Here is a 19,924-nt window from a genome sequence, read left to right as displayed (position 1 = left end):
GGTGACCTAAAAAGGAAAGGAGAATTTCATTTGTGCCCTTTCATGTTCTCTTATCATATATAAAGAAGGACTAATTTTTTTTTTCTTAAGAGGGTTTTCCCTCCTTATTTCTACATTAGAGATTTTATACCTGGAGAGTAGCTGGAAGGTGACATTCAAGATGTTGTGAAAGTAAAGCCTGATGAATGGAGAAGTAACGCCTTTTTTATTCAAATGCTTTATAGCTTTAATGTCTATTTAAATCAAAGACATAAATGAAGGGTAGAGAGAATCTGGTTTTGGTAAAGATTTAACAAACCTGCCCCTTCAATAAAAATCAGCAGTTTCCTGCTCATAAATGAGACTCTTAAACAGTCATCCAGCAAAACAAGAAATAATGGGTTTTATCCTTTCTTTTTAATCTCGCATTATTCACATACCTCAGGAACAGCAAAAAAGCTGAACAATTTATTTTACATGTCTTCCCACAACAAAAAAACAAAGCATCCATGAAGAAAATGAGAATGAATCCACATATCCTCCTCTATCCTCATATAACCTGGTATAAAATGAGATTGCTATTAATAGCTAACTCCTCGCTGGGCGAGACTATACACAAAATACAATCCTTTTAAAGTCAATTATCACAACACAGCCTTCCACAAGCTTAGGAAAGAAACCATCTTTATGCTACGAGCTACATTGCCCCCATGCCCCCAGCTGACTATGGATTTGCAAAGCTCATGTGGCCTGCCAGGGATGGGAACAGCTCAGCAGATGTTTCAGTCCAAGCCTCTCTTTAGAAGAGCTCTGGGTGAAATCTCACGAGCAGTTTCAGGCTGTCCCTAAGGGACATCCAACACCATGCCAGCTCTGACTCTAAAGCCCTTTTCCCAAAGCCACACAGCTATCTCCTTCCTCCCCTACAGGCATTAAAAAAAAAAAAAATAAATAAATTTCCAGAATATTTAAAGAATATTAAAACAAATAAATATTTTGGTTCTTTTTTCCTGTAACAGAAGAAAAATAAACCCAAACCATAGAAGTATTTGTAAAATGCCATCACAGAAGACTGCTTGGAAGCATGTCCACCCAGCTCTCACAATGAAGTCCATCAAAACTCGGAAGCCTTAGGGCTTTTAGTGTTTCAAACCAACACTTAAAGCCCTTAAAGAATTCAGCAAGTACTGAAAAAAACAAAATTTGTATCCCTTAAGCTTAGAAAAAGTTGTACAGCAAAAGGATCACGTACAGAATAGACATTAAATATCAGGCCATCTAAAAACACAGAGAACACAGAGCCAAACCCTCAAACAAGTCATTTGAACCCAAGAGACAACGCACAGAAATGCTGTCTCTGTTTTAGGCACAGAACAATTTCAGAGCTCCAGGGCCACAATCTACAGCAAATAATGATGAGCAAAAATGAAAAAAGCGACAGGCTGGAAGGGCAAGGAGCCAGAAGAGAACAAGAAGCCCAGAGAAGATCACGGGCTGAAGATGAATCGCATCTGAAAGGAGCAACTTTGCTTTCAAGTGAGATATGAAAAGCCTCACTCCTAGAGACAATGCAACCGCTGGCTACTGGAAACACGCTGTAACAAAACAGTAAATAAAGCAGACTCAGAAAGAACAGATTTTAAACTGAAGTTACCAGTTTCAGTGTTTAGGTTACGGAGAGTTTCTCAGCAGTTTTACAAATAGAAAGGATTAGTATTTGCATGCCCGTTCAGTGAGAAAGCTATGGGAGAAGTAGGAAAGGGGGATGTCCATCGTGGCTTAGCTTTTGACTAACTGACATCTAACACAGCAACCAGCCGCACACACCATCAGGGTCCCAAGCAGGAAAAACTGCAATAGAGAATTCCCTGACAAATTTGTATGCAAAATCATAGCTAAAACTAGTACTGGTAAGTCATAAAATTCAGGGTGGGGAGAAGCAAACCAAAACCATTGGCAGCTACGGAGATCCAAACTCAAGAGCCGGTATTCTCTTAAAAAAAAAAAAAGAAGTATCAGTGATGGCATTAGTTGGAGGGAGTCACTGTTCCTGACATTGTTCTTGCTGGCACTCTCTGCAGTTTAGGGAACTTAAACCCCAACCCTCAAATTTGAATCCTCTTAAGTTAAACAAAATCGAACCAATCCCAATATTTGCAAAATTTTAGATTAATTTTCAAATGAGAAGTGTGTTTTGTTTCATGAAAAAGATTTAAGTGGCTTTTAATTCCTCTGAAAATTAATGCAATTCATGTTTTAAAATACGCTGCCATGTGTGACTGAAGGACAGTTTAAGCAGCAGGAAAATGGAAAGCATTCTACTCTAGAAAAAAAATAAAATCTAAGTTTTATTGGGCTAACATAGGAATATTACTGCTGCAGTATAATTCAGGAGTACAAGTAGCACATTTTTATATTTCAGCTGCAAATTAGGCTCAAAAAGCAGCAGAGGAAAACCTCTATAGAGAAATGAATTGCCCTCCGAAAGACAGGCTATTTTGAAGCCGTAAAAGAGCAGAAAAGCAACAGCGAGTGTTGCATAAGCAGATGCCCTCGCACCTTTCTGTCGGAGTACACACCTGCATAAATAAATATTTAGCCAAACATCAAAATTTATAAGGAAGTAGCCCACAACTTCACAAAATCAGGCAAAAGCAAATTGAGACTCATTGCAAAGAGCCCTGCCCTGAATACTAATGTGTTATTGATACCCCAGGACCAAAAAGCAGCAACATCTCAGGATCCTAAGCAAGCCTCACACATCTACTGCGGGAGGATCTGAACACGTCTTGATAAAACCTTATTGCTAAAAATTTTGTGTTATCAGTCAGCTTTTGTAACAGAGACGAAGGCAAGGCTTCCTGGCTAGCAGGGTTTTTCCCTGCGCTTATTCTAATGATACACACTCAATTACTCCAGAAAAGAAAAGAATCAAATCAGAAACATCTGTAGTTTGCCATATAATTACTGGATCTTCCCCATGGAGACTGACCTTTGTAACACTGATACTGGGACCTGAAAGGCTAAATGACAGGATATTCACATGGTTTAAATGTATAACATGATTACAAGGAATTAAATAGACGCTGTTATTTTCCATCTTGGTTTATGTTAACATGAGCGTGGACTTTATGATCTTACGTTTAATCTTTGCGCTCAGTATGTAGTAGCTGAATTTACTCACTATTAGTGGACCCAAACCACTAAAATGCCATGTTTTGATTATATAATAAAGTTGAATACTGGATTTGAGGTTAATATGCAGCCATTACTTTTACCTGTAATAGGAATCTTTTCAACTGTGCTTTCTTCCTTGCTCTCATCTTCACACCAGCTTGTGACTTCTGGATGTGAACACACTATAATGAAACACATTTCAAAGTCGCAGTGATCAGACTGGTTTGTTTGCTTTTAAGCCCTACTCCCTTTAATTTCTCACTTTTGTTATCTCTTGTTTATTGATCTAAACTATCCATTACCGTTCTTAAAAGAGGCGCCTACTGTGAACTTTCCTCGCATACGATGCTACCCTGCCTCTCTGTAGCTTCCAGAGAAAAGGACAAGCTAACCAAATGTCTTAAATAATTTAAGACCCAATGGGATTTAGGAAACAAACAATCCACAGTAACTCTGCGATCTTGTCCAGCAGCCCGACAGCAGCAGCATATATCATACCGACCACGGAAAATTAGTTTAAATCAAAGTCTCCGTCTCCTCAGCAGATAAAAGTCGCATGAATTTAGGAGGCCTAAAGCAGTTTGTTTACATTTGTTGCGTAAAGAGCATTGCAACCTAATTGCCTGTCTCTTCCAGACTTTGATGTAAGGGATGCTCTGAGAGCAGACCGAGCAAGTTGCCGTTGCCGGTTATTACACCGGACTAATATATTACTTCCTTATCTAAAGAAATTAACTGGGTTTTCACAAACATATTCACCTTCTAAGCTCTCAAATGGCACCACACACCTTTCTCAGCATGAACCCTTTTATTTTTGAAAATTTATTCTGCCGTCTGGCTTTATAATCAAAGGCAACAAATATATGCCACAATTTCTAAATGGCAGATATTTTTTAAATACATGCACACCTATAGATCCATTTTTAATAACTGCCACAAGGCTTGCTTTTCTCCTCCTGCAGAAAAAAAAAGTCACAATAGGCATCACTCATTTTAAGAAGTAACAAGAATGACAAACGATACTGAGATATTTAGGAAAATCCTCCAAAGTTCATGACAAATATACATTAATTTGCCAGTCACTGTAATACAGTCCCCTGCAGATTTGGATAGAAAATACATACATACAGAGAAGGACACTAACTTCAAGCACACAGCCAGACCTTGTAACACTTAACACTTGTTACCTTGTCCTCCTGTGCCAGCGAGCCGGGTAGCATGTTTCGCCTGCTTTATTTCCCTGCCGTCATTTGGGATCGATGGCAAGCTGTAAGATGATTCATTACTCTGAATAGATGACCTATCCCCACACTCTTCTGGAAGGGCCTCTCTCAACACCGGTAGAGCCTGCAGCATTAAAAAAATAAAAATAGCTGCAGCCCTATTATCCTTCGTCTGGAGCGTTTTCCAACATACATTTAGGCTAATCTATACTTCATGGTGTAATCTGTTTCTAGGGTGTTTTTGTTAGATGTTAAATTACCTCTGAGTTAAATTGGCGCTAGCTCAGGAATTGCATTCTGCCTTGAAGTAACACAAACTTTGAATTATTCTTTTAATTACTACGTTTTCTGGACATTCTCAGTATTCCCTGCCTCACGCATTCAGGGTAAGCAAAACAGGAGGGTGTATCAAATACGCTGCAACAGCAACAGACTGAAAAGAAATCTCTCCATTTCAGGCACACAGCAGTAAGGCAAGTTAACCCACCGTGTTGGCAAAAGCCTGCAGCTTAAAACACCACCGAGACTGATGAACCCAAAGGCAGAGAACCTGATCTACAGTTTGCCCAAGCTAGCCTCAGCCAGGCACAGTTCTGATTTTAATCCGTACTACTGCTGCACGTTCATGAAGTTTGTTCTCTCCTGCCTGTGTGTGCAGCCCTCTGCAGCAGCACTATTCAGACCTCCACAGTTAAACGTATTTTTGATGCAAAAAATTAAGCTGGAAGCCAGTACCTTTATAGGGAGCTGAACATACCATAAATATGGCTGAGTTAAAAGCAGGCTGAAAATAAAGCAAGTTCTTCTTAGGTTATCATCCACCTGTGTTAAAAGTGCTGCATGTGGCTTTTTATAAAGCTCTTTCTGAGAGCAGGAGAAATCATCCTTCCTGGTGCTTATTATTTCACACAGAGCAGCAAAGGCTTTTTGGGCATCCTTCCTATCTCTTCTTGACTTGTAGGGTGTTCCTCTTGGTTTTATTTTGTAACACAAAATATGGACTCGAGTCTTTAAAATCGACTAGATTTTCTGCTCTAATTATCTAATTATTTAATAAAACAATAAGCCTTCAGCGATGAGGGCCAACGTCTCAGAGAGAACTCCAGGTTTTGTAACTTGTATGTACTGACCTGAGAGTATGGAATGGCTTCAAGCCCAAGCATTTTGGACTCATGATAAAATTTTGTTCTCCTGTATCTACCCCCTCCTCATTAATCCGTATTTACTCAGGAGCCCAGAACGGCAACTTTTCAGTCTTAAGCAAATGGCTCACCAAATTTTTCTCTGTTTATTAAACTTATATATGGGAAGTCTCCATACAAAACCAATGCAAGCAAGCGGATTTTAAGTCTTGTTTTCTTAATGTAAAGAATGCCTTAAATTACAGGCAGGATCAGGAAATCTTTACTATTGAAATAAATTAATTCCCATGTAGCAGTTTATCTCAGTGTGGATTTCTCATACCACAAGTACTTCATTTACCTTTCTGCAGTATCATTTAACATCCAAATAAGCATGAACCATCACCACCAAATATAAGCAATCAATGTAAACTCTAAAACCATAATTAATCCAGGCAGAAGGAAGGGTCCCACCAGAGCTCAGCGTTCAGAGTCACGGGGACTAAGGCAACTCCAGGGTGGCCAACATCTCCATCAGGGTGTGAAGGCATCTAACACACTGCATGAGCCACATGGGTCTTACTCTTACAGGAGCATAACTTGTTTGAAAAAGGCACTCAAGTCCCCAGCCTTCACAGCCAAGAGACTATCCCACTGCCCAGAAAAGGTGTTCCTACCACACTAGCTCCTTATGGCTGTCCCATGTCCACAGGAACAATACCCAGTTTTCTTAACACGGGTAATGGGAGAGATCCATGAGAGAAGAGAAAAATTGATACTAAGACGTAAGAGAATAGAAGACAGATGTAATTTAGTGATAAGAGATGAGGAGAAGACAGGCAGGTGGTCATACAGACTCTGTGGACCACTGGAATGGGTGAGATGCTGAAAGCACTGGAGGAGAAGGTGGACCTGCTGCTGGTCATCGCCAAACCTCCATGGACCACAAGTGCTGATGGGGATGGAGCTGGAGCTGGCAGACTTGACAGGTCTCTTTGTACGGTCAAGAGCTCAAAGCTCCCTCCTGTGCCTCCACCCTGCTGCCTGGCTGTACACTACCATCATCCAGTGGGGTTCTTGACAGATCTTTAAGCCCTCAGAGAAAGAAGTTGTCAACATGGGCAAAAAATTCAAACTTTGGAGGCATAAATATTTAAGATCCTTAGGTGCAGATTGCTTATGAGTTCACTACTACATTATATACATCTTCATCGTAAAGCAACTGTTCCCTGTACATGCATGTTGTGTAATTTATATTGATCCTGTTCTGTGCAACCTGCTTGGAAATAAGGTGTTTCAAAGTAGGGGATGCATCTTGGCATTACATTTAATTGACTAGATCCACTTAATAGGTAATATAAATGCTAAATGCATATGTGTGGGCCACAGTAATACGTCGCAATAAATAGATTATTACTGCCTATATTCACCCACAAAGCTTGTGTTATTGAGCTTTGACTTTGTAAAAGTTTTTACATGGAATTATAAATTTATGTACGGTATTTGTTTATCTCTCACCAACGCATTCCTTGCTCATCTCTTCTACTTGACTGAATGTTTTAAGGACAGAATACAAATTACTTACCCAAATATAGAAAAAGAAGTTATCCTGGCTATAACTGAAAGTGTACAACTGACTAAAATATTGCATCTTCATTATTTGTTTCAAATGCTATTAAAACTAGAATATAGCAAAGCAGTTCAAACTGCTTTTTAATTTCTCATTAAAAATTAGAGGAAAAATATTTTTTGCAAATATTTTTTGGAGCAGGGCACTGGGCCAATTTGTTACTGGCAGGCTGCCTGGCAGACCTCCCGCTTCCCACCCCAGGGGCAGTGCAGAAGCAGCTGGGACGTCACCTCAGTGCCAGAGTCCCAGTGCTCCTGGCACGGCTGCAGCCCCAGTGCTGGAGGCCGCAGGGATCAAAGCCCTGCCCTCCCTGGGCAGCTGGCTGCTCTGGGTTTGCAGCAAAAGAGGTCGGGGCACTCACAGGTCTACCAAACACCAACTCTTTTTTTTTTTTTTTTTTTAAAAGAAAAAAGAGTTAGTTCATAACCTTTTACATTAATGTTTAAAAAAATGAGCACACTACTGTTTGTAAAATGCACTGCGTATTCAGTGTACTAAACATAACTCTGTTTTTAAAAAAAAAAATTAAAATACATAATTCACGATAAAAAGCTACTAAGCCACAGAGAAAGACAGATGATATAAGCCTTGTGATAAATTTGCACCACAGCAAATGGTGAGCTTGTTTAAATAAATAACTGGTTTGAAGGATGGAAAACAGACACCCTCCTGGAGACCTTAAAGAGACTGTTTTCTTCAAGGGATGAAGTGCTGTATGTGTTTGCACTGAGACAACTGAAGAACCTGTATTCTCTCCTTACCTACCTCCTAACCGTCTCCAAGGCTGATTAATGAATGCAGACTGCTTGTCGTTCCGTTTAAAGCCCACACACCGGATCGCGTTAGCAGCACAGGGCCCGTCTCGCCTTAACAGTGCAAATTAGTCTCTCGGTGTCATTGATTTAGATATTATTAGATGCAAGTGCCAACCTGGCTGTCCTGCGCCTTCTTGCTGGAAACCAGCAGTCTTTCAAACATCTCTGCCACTTCTTCCGTGAGCTGAACCTGGTGCTTTTTCAAGAACAAGGCATGGTTGCTCAAGCAAGTCCACAGCATGTCCATGTCCCACTGCTGGTCTGGGCTGAGAAACAAACCCAAGCACCATTAGTAGGACACCCTGCATACATGAGACTCACACAGGTGCGATGCTACTCATTTATCTGGACAAGTGGGTCAACATACAGCGGGAAAAGCATCACACATTTTGTCCTTAATCCCCACTTTTTCTTTTAAAAATGTCTAAGTGGAAAATGCAGGAAGTCACTTGTGAGTTCTGCAAACGTGGGGAGGACAGGCAGGGGTGATCACTGTCTTGTCTGTCCCCGGGTCCGTCCTGAGACTCGGGATCAGGAGACATTAAACCTTTTCTGCAGCCCCTAGTCTCAGCCTTGGGCAGACCTCACTTACTCCATCAGGCACTCTGCTGGGCACCCGCTTCCCCAGGCTTGTCTTTTGTTTTTTCCCCAGAATTCTTTTTATTATTTTTGAGCAAAAGTGCCTTTTCTTTTTACGCACTAAATATAAATACTGCAATCTTGTTTGCCAAAGATGTTTGTTTTTCCAGTTGCTCCAATGAAGTTCCACAGAGGAGTGAATTCCAATTAACTCTACAAGTGTTTGTCCCTAAGAAACCATTCAGGAAATACAACAACATATTAGTGCTTGCAGGCATATCAGCCTCGAAAGGAGAACCAGGTATAGTTAAATAGACCATTCTTCAGTGCTCACAAGTGCCCCGATCCTGCTAACACTTGAGCATTGCTGAGCCTGTAACAGGGAAGAAGGTCTAGACAGAAGCTAAGTAAGAAAGAATGGAAATTGTTTTCATTACTGTACTAAAGAGACCTTAAAAAAAAAAATCAATTCTCACTTGTCCTTGTGGCATACGCACAGGAAAGAAAAAAACCCATTTTGAATAACTGTGGTTTATTGTTTTTAAAGGCTCTATGCATCTTCTGCTTCACAGAAAAATAATTTGCTTCTCAAAATTACATTCCCCATCCTTACGTGCCTGAGACTTGCGTTGAAGATCACAGAAATTACTGGCTAAGAGGTCTCTGAAGTTAATACGTTTCCTTCCCTGCCGGAGCAGCCTGGGGTAGGAGATGCTATGGACTGGGCAAGACGGTGGGACCTGGCCCAAGAGCTGCCCCATGGTGTAAGATTCACCGTCAGTGAACGAAAAAGAAAATAAATGAATTTGCTTAATGTTCTCATTTCAATTCACATGCCTGCTGCAAAGATGCGTTAAGATCAGCACTTGGATGTCTTTATTTTCCAGTGCGATCAGAGGTCTGGCCCCAGGTCTGCTTTCTCTGCGCCAGAGAGGCAGAGCAGACTTGGGGAGGAAAGAAAAGAATGTTAATCACACCCACACGCAAGTTTTCTGTCTGCGATACCTGGTTTGCTTTTCATCCACCGCTCTACCTTCAGCGTCGAGTGTCTTCTCAGGTAGGAGGCATCCATTCAGCATGCTCTGTAATAAAGCCTGAAGCTGATGAAGGACGACTGCTTCGCATGCTTCAAGGTCGTCTTCTTTCAGACTGCTGGTCCAATTACAAAAGCTACAAAATAAAGCAGGTATCACATGCAATGTTTATTTAAAGCCCAGAGAACCAGCATTGATTTGAAGGCAGAATCTGTAACACTTCTCCTGGCTAATGGGATAACCGGTGGGACAGCCCAGAGGGACAAACACCCGTGATGCTCTCTGCAAAAGATGTGGAACAGGACAGGAAGCTCAAACCCAGCGCTTAGAAAATGCCAGGTTTCATCTCACACCTTTGCTTTTTGACAGGAAGGGAGGGACCTGCACATGTCCACTCAGTGAAACTGCTTCTTGGCCAGGCAGCCTCAGCCATGCCGTGGCCAAAGCAGTCATGTCGCAGGAACCCATCTCCAGTGGTAGGCTGCAGGGGCCAGGTTGGTTTGGCAACCCTTCCCCTTAACTCCCTAGAAATCATCTAACCATCAAGTGCTTGGAAGAATCCTAGTTTATGGAGGCTAATGTGTAATTTTAAGTAAAATTCCAAAGCCATTCCCAGTTCTTGTAATTAAGAGCCTGTGCTGCGGAGGGACAGTGAGGGCTCTGTGAACCCGGTTTTGTTAACACATGGGTTTTGGTGATTCTCTTTGCTGTTTTACCTCGAAGAATAAATTATTTTTCTGGTTATTGTTGTCTACCTCAATAAATCATATCAGCATTACTAGCTAAGGGGATGCTGTCACTCTTGGAAATAAGTATTTACTTCACCTAAGGGATGTGCGGAGCAAGGCTGCAAAAAGTGCTACATTTAGGAAAGAGTATTTGTTGGGAATAATTTGCCTATGTGATGCTGAGTGCCATATTTCAGCTCTCCGATGACATTAAAACAGCAGAAGAGGAGGGCGGCCTCTTGGCAACTGGCAACGTTTGTTTGCAGGAGCCCACTTGTTCTTTGCACTGGCCATTTGTCACCGCAAGAGCGAGGACCCCAGCTCAAATCTCAACAGGCTCCTCCAAAGCTGCTCGGTAACAGCCTCTCGCCATTGCTCACCTGAATTCAATTAGAAGCATGTGAGCAATCAACAACAAAATTATTACAAGCATTACACTGGATGTACAGCAGCAAGCAAACAAGAATACAGGGGATGGGGTTAAGGCATAGGCAGCACTGCCCGCCTCCCTGGTTCCTGCCTGCGAGGGCAGTGGAGAGGGGAAGCAGCTCGCAGGGAAATGGCATTAACCTGAGCAGCTCCGCTGTCCCCATCGTCCTCACGCACTTGCCCTGGTACAGCGCCCGGTGCTGGGGGCTCGTCCTCACCACCACATCTTCTATCCGCTGCAGTGCACGGGAGAGTCCCGCCAGCATCCCGCAGTGCCTGCAGACAGACAGCAAACAGGGCTTGAAATGACCCAAGTTGTGACAGGTATTTTAAATGCATTCCCATCACACCAGCTGGAAAAATAAACACCCTCATTTTAGTTTTTCAAAGCAAACAACAGCAAAAATCATGTTGCTTGAGCTCTGCAGGAAGACAAAAAAAGCACATGAGCAAACAAACCATCCAAAAATCAGCCAGGGCCTGAAACACTGCATTGAAATTACCCCTGCGCTGAGTAGTTCAATTCCTTCACCTCCACAATTGAAATAAATCTGATGACCACCTACAGGTATGGGGACATAACTGGGACCTCAGAGGGGTTTTGATGAAGCTGCACCTCTATAATGATGCAAATTAGGACTTAAACATTGAAACAATACAGCAGGCTAATCCTTGAACAGAGGTGTAAATGGCTATTCAGGTCCAGGCCGGCTGCCTGCTTTGTTGGGGACTTTCCAGGCCAGGTCTCCACCAGCAATGCCCCAGCTGGTCCTGCGCCTGCAGAACCCCACAGGCAAAATACAGACTTTTTAAAAATACTTTTTTTCCCATATGTAGAAGCTGACATATTTATACAGTTAACCTTAGTTTATGCTCCCTCAAGTGAAAAGCTCTGTGCACAAAAACTTGCATCATTTTTGCAATCATGTTAAGCTGTACCAAAAGTTGTGTTTTCCATTGGACTGTTGGGCAACAGTGAACAATTAAGTGGGAGCTGCCGTGCATTTAGTCGAGTTTCCTAGACATTTAATAAGCAAAACAATACCAGGGAGATCACATATGCAGTTAAACAGTGCTTTTTCTTTTGCCCCAGTCTTACAAACCCTGTATTTTAGCGGCCGGCTCGTTTCCCATTGTTTTCGTCCCGCTGGGTGGTCCTTCCAGGGTGCCACTCGAGAGGGATACAATAATAAAAAGGGAAGGGGAAGGAAGGGACACCAACATAAAGAAAAACAAAATGTATGACAATCTGCAGCAGGCTACGGATCAGAGGTCAGCAAACAAGAGGTCCTTCTCTTTTACAGGTTGCTTCCTGGAAACAGTCTGATTAAGCTGACAGCTTGAATTATGTGTTACATTTTGTAATGCACAATCCATCTGTGCTAAGTCCTCTTCAATGCAGCTGAAGCAGCACAGGCATAAGCTCTGCCTTTTTCCACCCCCTCAGCACAGCCCTTAAAATAGTCATCATCTTTCTCTGCGCTAATTCTCAGAGATCCTCCCCCCCCCGCACTGCCAGTCCCCGGGTTTAAGTCCTTAAAGAAAGGGCCGGGTGCTGTAAGGAATGGTAAGAGGATACGGAGCCTTTCAGCTCCGGTTCAGCAGCTCAGACCGGCAACAAGCAGCCGAGGACCAGAGCTATCGGGTGGCTTCACCTGGCAGGAGGGGAGATTGGGTGCTTCTAAGGTGCTGCTCAAACAAGCCAGGCAACCCCCACTGACCAGTGGGCTCCTGGGCTGCAAGACGGAAAATACACAGCCCAGGCTGTCATGTGGGTCTGAGCTGGCAGGATGAGCCTGAAAACACATATTTACAGCCTCTGATCAATGCACCCACCCAGCAGTGCTCAGAAACACAGAAGTTATTTGCCAAAAATCATAATTTTTAATAACTGAGGTAGCAAAATTCCAGCACCCTACTGTGAACTGCAAGGAAGGTGCAAGCCTTATGCTAAATAACCTTTTGTAGCAACATCACCTTTATTTAACAACTCGATGTTATCATGATAACCATTCTTCTAGCTGGAGAAGGCAGTTTGAAACTAGGCTGAACTCACCCAAAGGTAAAATACAACCTGTAAAACACTTACTGCGGGGGAAAAAAAAACCCAAAACTTTTAAAAAAGGGAATGGTATCCCTGCAGTAAGGTGGGAAAGGCATTTTCTCCAAAAATGTAAACTTGTGACTTCCTGACAGGCAACAATGATTTTGTTTTGCCTCTCGAATAAGCTGTGGTCTCTGCACACGAGAGCTCCTTTCAACTCCATCTCCTGTACTAATTTCAAATAATACACCAAAAGCGTATGAATGGCCCAAGGACGACAGGTGAGAGAATGGTACTTCGTTCGGATGCCACAGCAGCGACACTGCTGCACTGGGAAAGTCCAAGCTACAGGTATCTCAATTTAAAATGATAAATATGCACAGTTTTGCATAATTTCAGCGTATTTCTTCAGCCAGCATAGGAATTTCATTGGAGAAAAACACACGGACTGAAGGGACATCACAAGACCTGTGACATTATGCATTTTGTGAATCTGTGGCATGATATATTCAGACCAAAAAAAGTTGCATTCTCATAGTTTGTGTAATTTCTATAATTTAAATTCATGCACTAATTAACTTGGAAATTTTTTCCCAAGATTTTCAGCTCATGAATTATTTTGCAAGACTTGCGCATGCACACTACATTTCACATGCATTGGAAAGATGGACTTGGAAAGCCCACCTGGTTATAAGCCCAACAGAAAGGCTACTTATCCCTCCATGAGATCTTCCATGCCTGCCGGTTTTGAAATTTTATCTGCGTTTTAATTTTCAGGTAAAACAAATTAAGATTTGTATCTTTTCTGCAGAAACAGCTAGCAGTGGCAATCCCACTTCCATGGCCTTGAGAAACAGAGGTATTCAGCTTGGCATAATGCAAGAGGAAACCTCCACATTCTGGTTTCAGTTGTGCTCCGCAGATAATGCGAGCAGTGAAACCTTTCGTATAATTTAGCTGGGCTTCAAGAGCATTGCACAATATTTTCATCAGTTCATGAACAGCTAGGCATCACTAGCATCGACGGGGAGAGAACAAAAGGTTAAATTACCATCGCTCAGCTATGACTTCTCTAGCAAAGGCAGGCACTCTATGCAACTTCCCTACAAAGTGTTATGATTAACAGGTGTTATACAAAAGAAAAACTGGGTAAAAGCTATTTAGATGTAAATTAGATGATGTTTCCATAGCAAGCAACAGTCTGATGCAAGTGTGAAATGATAAAGTTACAGAAGTGTATATTGATGGCCACTAGTTTCTGCTTAACTGCCATCTATTAAAATACAAACTAATATTGAAATCAGTACCTAAGACAATGTGACCATGAAAGTAGGAAGAATAGATGCGTTAAGCAGATTAAAAAGCTGCAAATGACCAAAAAAAGAAAAAAATAAACAAAAAAACCAACCAGCAAAAGAGTACTCACTCTCCAGGGGTAGAAATGCTGGTTTCTTTCGTACGTGGCCTCTCCCCAACGTACAGCCACCACCTAACCACCCTGTATCTAGTTAACCACTCCAGCTAGGAGCATTTTGCATGTGAACAGCGCCCACACAAGGTAGGGAGACCCAAGGGGAGCAGCACCCACTGGAATACAGCACATGCCTGCACAAAAGGCTTTTTTCAATTTTTCTGTTGTGACTGGGGGCACGAAAACGCCGGTGAGGAGGGAGAAGGGTGTTGAGGATACAGAGGACAAGGAAACAGAAGCATGTCACTAAGGGACAGCAGGCAGGAGAAAGGCAGCAAGCAGTCATAGGTCACAAAAATGTGGGGCCAGGCAGTGGTAGGATGGCCAGGGTGAAGGGGGATGTGGACATGAAGCACTGCAGAGGGAACTGGTGGCAAATGGACTTTCAGAAGAACTAAGAGATGGGATAAAAGTGGGAGACATGCTCCTGCAGCCATGGGGCATGACAAGGTGAGGACCAGGAAGGGATGACAGCAGTTGGCATGGGGCTGTTCACATACGGCAAGGGAGCAAAGCCAGCCCTCCCATGCGACCTGGCCAAACCCCATGGACTATCTTGTAGTGGGTATTGCCCCCCGGGATGGGGATGTGCTTCCCTGTCTTACGAGGGCATTGCAAGGCTGAAAACTCAGCTGTGATTGATATTACAGCTGACATTCCAGTATTGCAGTTGTTGGCAGTAAAACTCCACCACTTTTGTATGGTTGCAAAGGACAAGCCGTGCATCTCTGTGTTGCACTTTCCTCTCTCTGCTATTTCCAGATAAAAAGCTCAAGAAACTTATCCGACTGGAAATGTTAATCCACGCAAAATATGCTGTTTTGTAAGTTATAGGTACTATTAAATGCGTTGAAATAAGATTTACTTACATTTAAAGAATGTCTATTGCATTTTAATAAAAACATAAATTACCTTCTCCAAGTCTCACCTGAATGAATTACCTGAAGCCATCTAACCACTAGCACAGAGGTAGCGAGATACTAAATAAGAAGCCTGCCTACTTGTATACAAGCTTTAGTGCCACGCATCAGCCAAGCTGTGAAAATGGCCTCCAGGGCATACACTAACGAATGAGTACCAGGAGAGAGAAAATCCATAAGGACATACCTGTCTGGTGCTGAGCTGACCAAGGGCTCCTCCTGTGCTGCAGGAGGGTTTGGTGGTTGCAGCGGAGAGCCCTCCACAGCACTGGCATCCATGCCCCGCTGCCAGCTGGCCGCTGGCGAGGACGTTCCCTGTGGCACACTGGGAGTGCTCGGCATCACCTCCTCGGCACTTGCAGGGCCTGGGAGCTCAATGCTGCTCTTCCAGCTTGCCTCCTTACAAGTCCACCAGTTACTCAGGCAAGGCTTTGGTCCTGTTAAAAAAAAAAAAAAATTACCAAGGAGTACATCATAGCATAGGGAATGAAAATAAGATTACCTACACTGTTTGTTCACCTCTTTCACTTAACAGGCATGAACAAGCATCCCTCTGTTCTCCCTTCACTTTGGGTTTCCCTGCCCACGGCCCTGTGTCCTTCTGCGCTCCTCTCGCAAGGGGGAGTCTGGGGAGGCTCCAGCCTCCACACTCGCGCCGGGGTTTGCAGCTCCCAGTGGGTGGGAGACAAATCTGGCACTCCTCAAAAACCATCACCGGCATGAAGACCAACTACTTCACTAAATCATCTCTGGAGGCACGATAAAATGGAAAAGCTGGAAAAAAAGCTTTTCTTTGGGAAAAAAGTGCACCTGAAGAGGCTACTATCATAAACATTTTTTTTTAAACCTTGCAGAAGAAATACATGCCTGGAGGCTTTTAAACTCTGCACGTTAATTGCCTTCTCTAAAAGAGGAGAGTATGGGGCTGAATCATGCTTCTAAGATGACAGATACATGCTACTTATCTTTTTATACAATGCCAAAAGTTAATGGACCAGTTAGTGCTGTAACAAATTAGTATTGCTACAGAAATTCCCAGTTTTCCACAAAATTCACCATGGGTTTAAATTAACCAGCATTCGCACACCTGCTAACACTACAGCACCCAGCATTTCTGCATGTCTTGGTCATGGAGTTGCACTGGAACTGAATCACTTAAGGTTTATGCCAAACAGTAGCTTGTGCCAGGATGGGCTCTCTTAGCCTTGTTTCCAAATTTGTGAAGCAAGTATGTGCAACAGGAACGTCACTCCTTCACCTGCTGAGAAATGAGGAGAGAGAGGAACAGAGTTTTTTCCCCCAGTTTTGGGGGTGGGGAAGGGGCCATTTTCTTGCTTCGTTAACCTGGGGGAAATGGGATTTGTTCCCTCCTACATTTTTGTGCTGTTGCTGCCAAGCAGTGGCCAGGGAGCAGCAGGAGAGTCTGGCAGTTGCTGCTCTGCACCGAGCCGGCAGCAGAGCCCAGTGCGTGCTCGCTCCTGGTATGGCACAGCCAAGCATCTTCATCAGCTCCCATCATTTGCAGCATGGAAGGTCAAGCTTAGGAGAGCTGGAACAAGCCAGTCCCCTCCACACATTCAAACCTGGACCGCATTAGCCTGTTCACTTTGCAACACACATTTGGCAGCAGACACACATAAAAAGCCCCCTGGGCGGTCTGAGGTGATTACTGCACTGTTTGACAAAAAGCTCATTTTGATTTTGAACCCAACTGTACAGTTTCTCTGAAGGCAGAGATACTGCATTCCAGAAATTAAATGGGTATTTCTTTCCCAGACATGATGCTGGCCACCTCAGCCTTCTCCCCAGGGAGGAACCGTCGCTCTGCAGAGCTGCAGGCAGAGCCCAGGGCTAATGTAAGCCAGGCAGGACTGGTCTCCTTCCAGCACCAGTGAGGACAAGCTTTCATTAAAACAGAGAAATGGCAAATACATCAGATGAAAGAAAATTAGAGGCAAATAAATTCCTTAGAGAAAGAAAAAGGAATGGAAAAAAAACCTCAAGAAAGAGGATGCCAGAAAAACCCCAAGAAGGAATACAGAAGAGCATCTGATGGGGATGCCAGCTTTCCTCTGTAAAGAAACCCACAATCGTTACAGGAGATCAGGAGTCTCTGCATCACTAGGGTTGCCACCAGTTTCCATTATAAATAGCTCCATTTTAGCAATTGTTGTGGGACTTGGAAAACTAGTTTAAGTTGAAAATTGCGATGTTAACTGGCAAGGTTTGGGGAGAGTATTTCTGCAAGGTCTTAAAAAAGGAATAAACTGTTACTTAGCGACAAATCTTTGTCACTGTGACTTCAAAAACAAGTCTATTAGTTTACTTCAAAGTAACCGACCAAGCAAGTAAAACGGGAGAGAACATATTTTGCCAAGGGGGGGGGGGGGGGGGGGGGGGGCAGAAATGAGAAGTTGGAATGCAGCCTTTGAGGGCAGCACATCTCATCCCAGAGCAAGAGCATCTCGGCTGGGAGGGTCTGCACCACCTTTCTCAGGAAAGTCCAGAACAAGGCAGAGAACCACCACCAAGTAGGAGTTAATCCAGCCACATACGGGGACATACTGATCCTCAGTCTCCATTGCCAAATCCTGTTTAGGGAAATGGATGAACTATTGTGCACAAGCACAAGGGAGAAGGAAATCAGCCTGAAACAGAACTGACGTACTCTTCCAGTGAAGTAGGTTCATATTAAACCTCTTAAAATGAGGCTCAGACTACTTCAAGACAACTGTGGGCACAGCAGTGAAGAAATCTTCACTTTCTAATAGTGAACCTGAACAGGATCAGCCCCCCAGCAAGCCCTTGCCTGTCCAGATGAGTGGCCTGGGAGGAAACAGAGTCAAAAGAAAAAAAAGGCGGGTGGGGGGGTGGGGAAGAGTGCCACCATGCTTCAACCACAGTGCAACAGGCGTAGGGGAAACCAGCAGCCGTGAGCATCACTCTGGTTGGGATGAGCACGCCCCAGCACCGGGCAGAGGTAGACAGGCACGTGTCCCGACGTACCTGGGACACTTCCCTGCGGCTGTTCCTCCTCAGGGGTAGCTGGTTTGGGATCAGATGTTGAGGAGAAGAGTTGCTCAGAGTCTTCTTCACTGGCAGCCAGGTCCCTGCATTTCGCTGCTCCCTCCACTGATGCATCACTCTCTAAATCAGCGCTTCTGCTCTCTGGACTGAGTCCTTCAAGTGATGGAGAGCATGAAGGCGGGTCAGGCGCTGAGCGGCTCTCTGTGGGCTGTGGGGGTTTCTGCCACGTGCCCAAACCTCCTGCAGACGAGACGGCTGATGTGTGGCAGCCCATAAATACTGTTGCTGGATGATACAGTCCTCTTGGCATGGCTCTCTTGGTGCTGATTCCTGCCTGTCGTCCAACCCACGGCATCTGAAAAACACAGGTGGGAGATGGCTTAAGGAAACAAACAGGCAGTGCGTTGCAAATTGAGCTTCTACGGGATGTCATGTTGGTTTCTGGAGAGAGAACAGAACAGAGTTCAAGTATTTTCTATAGTAGTAGTAGTATTATTACACAAACACTTGGCATGCATTTCTTGCATTCTAGCGTGAAAATGAGGGCCTGGACCTCAACTGGAGCTCTGTGAGCCAAAGCAACCGGTGGCAAAAGCACACTGCACCCCCAACCCGACTAAAAGGGACTGAAATACATGAAGGACTCAAACTAATCTAAACAGTAATTGGTTTTTACAAACAGGCAAACCTTTAAGATTAGATTCCTGTAAAGGCTTTTAAGACCCTGGACCAAAGCACAACATTTAGAGCTACCCAAAGTCACTGAAAATGCCGTGAAGTTACTGACTAGAGGAACCATTGTGCTCTACTTGTGCGTGACTCTGTGCAGACGCAGGTAGCCTGTGGTTTAGGTACCACAGCATCTCGAAGCCAAGACATGCCCATTAGGACCCCGTTGCAGTGTCCGTGGCACAGCTGGCCTTTCTGGAGCCACCCACAGCAGCTGCTCTGATCAGCCTCCTCCTGCCGCTCTTCTCATGGTCTTCTCTAGAAGGCAACAGGATGAGGAAGGGTCCCCAGAGAGTCTGAAACACACATCTGCCATTGCTTACTTGCCTATATCCAGCTTTGCTCACAGCATGTCAACAAAGCAAATAAGAATGAGGCAAAAATCACTGTATTCATTATCTTTCTTCTGCTCTTTCCTGTCTGTTAAATCACACCAAAGAGGTAGACTACTCGGCTAATACCACATAGATGAAATCGCATTTTCCACAAGGCAACTTCGGGCACTGAGCAGAAACATTTTAAATGGCACTTTCCTTCAAGAACTGTTGAACTTGCATAAAAATAGTTCCAACAGTATAACCACTCTGCTTCTAAATGCCAGTGTTTTAATACTTGTCTTTTTTTCTTTGTAAACCTACTCAATCAGAACAATTTAGGAGGAGTGGCTACTGCCACCACTACTACTAAAAGGTCACCGCCAGTTTATGCAAAGCCAAAATTAGCTATCGTAATACCATTGTTCATACTAAGCAGGGCTTACTTTTCAGCCCCAAATCACAGCAGGACAATTTACAGTCACCTCCACTCCTCTCTCCTCTCTTTCACTGCCTGACCTCTTCCTACCATACAAAGTCAGCTGCCAAGCCCAGCTTAAAGGAAACAAAGGCATCTTGTCTAGTCTGTGACCAAGTTTCATTAAAAAAGCTCAAATTGCACGTAACAAGAAGCAGAACAAAAAGCCATGAAGTTATTTTAAGAAGAAGTAAAGGTTTGCTACTCAGATTAATTTCACAGCTTA

At 43.6% G+C, this 19,924-nt stretch overlaps 1 protein-coding gene across 9 annotated transcripts in view; it reads right to left on the bottom strand.

Annotated features, from left to right (window-relative positions):
* The window catches only part of KIZ (kizuna centrosomal protein), a 52,181-nt gene that overhangs the window by 16,306 nt on the left and 15,951 nt on the right, over window positions 1-19,924 (bottom strand). For 8 of the 9 annotated variants that reach the window (XR_008234691.1, XM_052783866.1, XM_052783867.1 and 5 more), the window contains 7 exons: window positions 18,157-18,532; window positions 15,338-15,587; window positions 10,857-10,991; window positions 9,530-9,694; window positions 8,061-8,211; window positions 4,344-4,503; window positions 3,258-3,338 (listed from right to left, as the gene is read on the bottom strand). Coding sequence is in view for 8 of the 9 variants with exons in the window: in XM_052783866.1 (XP_052639826.1) it covers window positions 3,258-3,338; window positions 4,344-4,503; window positions 8,061-8,211; window positions 9,530-9,694; window positions 10,857-10,991; window positions 15,338-15,587; window positions 18,157-18,532 (1,318 nt within the window). In the remaining variant the exon portion in view is untranslated. The remainder of the gene's footprint in view (window positions 1-3,257; window positions 3,339-4,343; window positions 4,504-8,060; window positions 8,212-9,529; window positions 9,695-10,856; window positions 10,992-15,337; window positions 15,588-18,156; window positions 18,533-19,924) is intronic. The other variant, XM_052783872.1, reaches the window with a different exon arrangement.

The sequence above is a fragment of the Harpia harpyja genome, chromosome 4, assembly GCF_026419915.1.
Source record: "Harpia harpyja isolate bHarHar1 chromosome 4, bHarHar1 primary haplotype, whole genome shotgun sequence".
In the NCBI taxonomy this organism is placed as follows: domain Eukaryota; kingdom Metazoa; phylum Chordata; class Aves; order Accipitriformes; family Accipitridae; genus Harpia; species Harpia harpyja.
This window is presented reverse-complemented; position numbering and strand designations above follow the sequence as displayed.